Raw genomic sequence first — 4970 nt, 5'->3', positions numbered from 1 at the left:
AATCCTCAACTAAAGTTCTCGGTAGATTTAGATAGCACTAGAACATTCATATTGTCACTAATTCTAAGGATTAGAAAAAGATTTGAGAACTTACCCTTGTTGACTATTTTTACAAATTTTGTATGAAGGTATTTTGGGCTACAACAGAGCTGAGGCGTATTATCTCTTGTTTAATAGCCATGTTCATAATTAAAATCAATACTGATTTACGCGTACTTTTATTATCTATCAGATTACTGATGACACGTGATTGTTTTCTATGACAATCAAAAGCTAATTTGTATCATCCACAGCTATGAACTCCTGCATAGTTGATTTCATTTCACGCTAAAGGTTAAGCTTTGAAGTTAAATTAATTCAATAATGAATGTGACAACATGTTAAATATATACATCCAGATAAAAAGAATAATTCAATAACCAACACAGTTGTGGTGACATTGCGGCGCAGAACGTTGGACGTTGATGTCATCTGGAGTTGAGTGAGACATGAATTATTCCTCTTCTGATGGCTGCGTCCATTTGCCATCTGGACCTTTAACGAGGCCCTTGTTCTGTTCCTGCCACCATTTTGGAGGAATTTCATATTTCTCGCGCAATAAATCACAGCTCTTATTAACCAGAGCATGATCTCTTCCACTCCAAGAAAACGGCTGCTTACTTCCAACGTACCCGTCCAGTAAATGCAAGTAAAGCTCTAAATTATGAAAGTAGGCAAGATTATGGGTGTGCTGAATGAATGGAGAATTGTTGTGTAAAGGAAGCTCGACGCCAACATGAAAGTATGTCCACGGAAGCCAATGCAGCAATTTGCTGAGGCATCCCACGTTCTCGTTCATACAAACTCCGGGCACTTTGGGAACCAGGTCACGCTTGTTCACAAACCTCAGCACTTTCACTCCAATCTCCTCCACCCGTTTAGCAAACGCAGGATTTCCCACCCGGGGAGAGGCAAAAGCGAAGACGGTGACGGGAATTTGATGAAAATTATGCTTGGCGCAAAGCATTTGTTTGATATCATAAGCGCTCAAGGTTGCAAGAGCAGCTCCTAAGCTGTGTCCCGTAAATGTTATGCTTAAATTGTCCATCTCTTTTTCATAAACTTGAATCAATCGTTCTATCTCTGAGACTACCAAATCTCTGGAGCTGATGTTCACAGTGGCTCCTGCAGCGCCTTGACGGTGACGGACAGTTGAAGTATAGCAGCTCAGGAATCCTCTCTCAATTAGTACTCCATCCGCGAAATGATGCTCTTGGTTTTTGCCTGTCCTCTTGCATCTATAGGATAATCTTGTAGGTACAAGAATATCTCCATGCAGTCTGAGTTCCTCTCCATGCAATCACTATGTCTCGTCGTCCAAGCCTTCTTATCTCATTTGGATCCGTGCAAACTGCAATAAAACCCAACCAAACACCTTGGTCTTTTGGTTTCTCACCAAAAACTTGATTTAACAGATTAGTATTGGCGTAAACATATTTAGTGACTTGGTAGCCACTTTCAGACATGCCCATCTTATTGAACAGATATCTTTTACTGTGATAACATGTGCCGTAGTTTTTGGAGTAGCTTTTGCCATCAAATGCGTCGTAACAAAGCTGTGCCAAATTCCCATATCTGAGAGCTTCAGCTTTCAAATTGGGCACCATGGGATCAAGCAAACCATTCCAATTATGGGCACCTTGTATATCTCTCCATACGTCACATAGCTGAGGCTGCGTTGAGTTAGTTTGGGAACTGGGTAATAATACAGCATTATCTTCAAGCTGGGGCAATGGAAATACGGCCATTGATTGACTGATAGAAATTAAGGAATCAATCAAATAATTGTGTCTGATTTCTGGGATGTCAAACAATGATCGGCCAGACAAAGCGTTCGAGGATGAATACAAGGTTTAAGACGAGCACCTTATAAATAGAAAATCACGCACTACAATAGCAGACAATCACGCACTACAATAGCAGACAAAGTAGAATTTCAATCTTCCAGCCTGAACTTCTTCTTGTTGACGAGAATTGGGCATATAAGGCTTTGACTTCCCTTGTTCTTCCCGCGTTGTTGTTTTCAAACCTAACGTTCAGACACTAGATTAATACTACAGTATTTATTCAAAGACTATAATCAGAAGGTTTTAAGCTCCCCCACACAGATTGCAATATATTTTTTCAGCCGCCTTCACATCATTTATCTCGTGAATTTCCATCGCCACACTCAGATTGTCTGGCCAGGGGTTCCTAACTTTCAAATTAGCAAAACCCATGACCGCTATTTCTTTGTATCAATGCAAACTGCGCATTTTCTAACATTTTAATATTTAAAAGGAAAGATCATAAATTTGTGTGTTAAGATCTTGTTTAGGTATAAAACTGGTATCAAAAAGTTTGACAGGGATTTCCTAATTTTCTTGAATGTAAAAGTGAACATTTTTCAAAGGGGCATTTGTAACTTGGGTAAGAACAAGCTATAAATAAACCGACAGAAATGTTGTTTATGTCAAGGTGTGGAAAGTAATAAAGGATGGACTTGGATCATGCATGGTTTTAAGATAGACACATCTCACATGACACATGATATAAAAAAGATCCTTTTCGCTCCATTTTATCTAGGTTGATGTCAAATTTTGTGATTTTATATGTTGAAATCACATATTTTGATTGTGGTGTTTTATGTTTTAAAAAACATGTCTATGTTTGGATATCTGTGTTTACATTTATTGATGAAGTATTTGAGATATTTATAAGAGAACTCCATTAATTCAGTTTTATATCTTCCTACACATCTATTATTCGTTAACCCAACTCTAGATTAGGATTTTCTAAAAAAATGTGAAAAAATATCTAACTAATTCAAGTCAAGTGTTAACCTTGTATCATTTGTCACTTTCTTTATAATTTTTAAAATCTTTGTGAGCTTAAAATCTCATGTCCTTGTGTATATAAACTAGTTTGGAGGGCTAAAATTGCAACAAGTTTTAAATTGAATGTAAACTATAAAACTTTACCTTATGAAGCAGACATTGCAAATGAAGTTGAAACAATAATACCTATTTAACCATGTATAATTAATGTTGAAGATACAACATAGTTGTTTCCAAGATGAATTAATTTTTTGAAGTGTAATACATTTAGATAGGTTATACATATTTTTTGAATAATACATGTCAATTTTCTTGTTTTGATGTTTTACAACAAGATAATGTCTTATGGAAGTTTACACTCTACATAATTAGAAAGAATGAATGGTGGTGAGTAAAAAGGGATACAAAATATGAGCAATATTCTATACGACTTTTAAAATGCCAATAATCTAAAAATAACATTTATTTTTACAAACATAAATATAAATGTGGATTAGAATGAGTGAATTAAAGAATTTTTAGTTATTACTAAGCTAAAAAATTATAATGAATTTATGTAAAATGGTAATAATTATTGATATAAACATATAGTTCCTATTATTGGTTTAGTTATGATTGATTAAAGCAAGATAGGCCTGGACCTCTTACATAACCACTATAAAGAAGCTACTGGAAGACAAAGGACCAGAGGAGGTCATACGGGCCCCACTAGGTAAGGTTGAAGCCAAATGAAACTTATAAAGTCTTAGAATTAAACCCTGGTGAAGAGGGAGAGTGTTCTTGGAAACCACCGACTGAGATAAGGAGGAGCAAATCCATAATTTTTTTTAAAATTTAGCTCCTATTATTGGTGTAGTAAAAATATTAGTTAGAACTTTTATTATGTGCCAACAATTGTAAGTAATTCAAATGAAATGTGGGACGTAATTTGTAATTAATTAATTATTGCTAGTAGGTATGATCACTTGTAAATACATCTATCACTAATTGTTGGAGAACAGTAATAGAAATTTAAAATAGGAAGCAACTCAAGAAAAGAACAAAAACTTGAAATATAAAAAATAAAGTTATTATATTTTATTAACGTAAGCAGCTAGAGAGGTGGGAATGGCGGGAACAACTGGAGCGACTGGTTTGAATTCGAATGGAGCAGGAGCGGGAGCGGGAAGATTGGGTGATGAAGGTTCCAGAGGCTCCCACGTGATGTAATCCATGGGAGAAACAAAACCTAAAGCTTCTGATGGCAGTCTCAACGGGTTTTGGGATGGGGACACCTTGCCGGTACCAACAAAAGAAAAAACCGACTTTACTATTTTACCTTGTGGTGGGGAGGGTCCCAGAAAGTTTGTGGAGAATCTTAGGAAATTGGGATCTCTAGACTGCAACAGAAAATGGTCTACTTTATTTGGGTCAAACCTCAAATGCAAGGCTATTGCGCCTGTTCCCCATAAAGTGGACCTGAAGTTTGGTTCTTGTTCAATTTCTATTCCAGATTGTATCGTGGAAAAGAATATGGCTAATCTAGCCCCTGTCCTAGTTGGCAAGTTTATTGGCCCTCGACCTAATATTGAAGCTGTTAGGGATTTGGTGTCTCGTAAATGGAAGGGAAAGGGTCAAATTGATGTGGTTGCCATGTCTAATGGTTTTTTCTCCTTCTCCTTTGCCTGTGAGGAGCACCTTCGATCTTTCTTAGCGGGTGGTCCCTAGATGATAGGCAAATCATCGTTGGCTCTCAAGAAATGGGAACTAGGCTTTAACCCAAAGGAATGGGAATGTAATGAGGCCCCTATTTGGGTGCGGCTACCAAATTTGCCTATGGAGTTCTAGGGTGAAGAAATCTTTGCTGGGATTGTTGGATGCTTTGGTGAGCTCCTTTCAGTTGACCCAGTGACCTCTGCGAAGACGCGTCTAGTGTATGCTAGAATCTGTGTGAATGTTAAACAATCTGCTAATTTGCCAAAGGAGATTGGCCCCTTCTCTAAGCTGGGCAAATGGGTTTAGAAAGTCGAGTATGAATCTATTCCCTTTACTTGTTTCCATTGTAGAAAAGTTGGTCATTGGGCCACGGAATGCCCTTCTAAGCCTATGCCTAAGAGGAGTTGGAAGAAGAAAAAT

At 37.2% G+C, this 4970-nt stretch overlaps 1 protein-coding gene across 1 annotated transcript; it reads right to left on the bottom strand.

Moving 5' to 3' along the window:
- Positions 1-493: 493 nt before the first annotated feature.
- Positions 494-1787, bottom strand: LOC131079667 (phospholipase A1-Igamma1, chloroplastic-like). The gene is made up of 2 exons (XM_059215068.1): positions 1301-1787; positions 494-1173 (listed from the first exon to the last, which is right to left on the bottom strand). Exons 1-2 carry the CDS (start codon positions 1785-1787, stop codon positions 494-496), a joined length of 1167 nt encoding a protein of 388 aa, XP_059071051.1.
- Positions 1788-4970: the final 3183 nt, after the last annotated feature.

This window comes from Cryptomeria japonica, unplaced genomic scaffold (assembly GCF_030272615.1).
Source record: "Cryptomeria japonica unplaced genomic scaffold, Sugi_1.0 HiC_scaffold_49, whole genome shotgun sequence".
Classification (NCBI taxonomy): Eukaryota; Viridiplantae; Streptophyta; class Pinopsida; order Cupressales; family Cupressaceae; genus Cryptomeria; species Cryptomeria japonica.
This window is presented reverse-complemented; position numbering and strand designations above follow the sequence as displayed.

Coding starts and splice junctions, on each gene's coding strand:
- LOC131079667 (XM_059215068.1), bottom strand. CDS start 1,787: ATGGCCGTATTTCCATTGCCCCAGCTTGAAGATAATGCTGTATTATTA. Junction 1,174..1,300: donor GACTGCATGGAGATATTCTT/GTACCTACAAGA, acceptor GTCACCGTCAAG/GCGCTGCAGGAGCCACTGTG.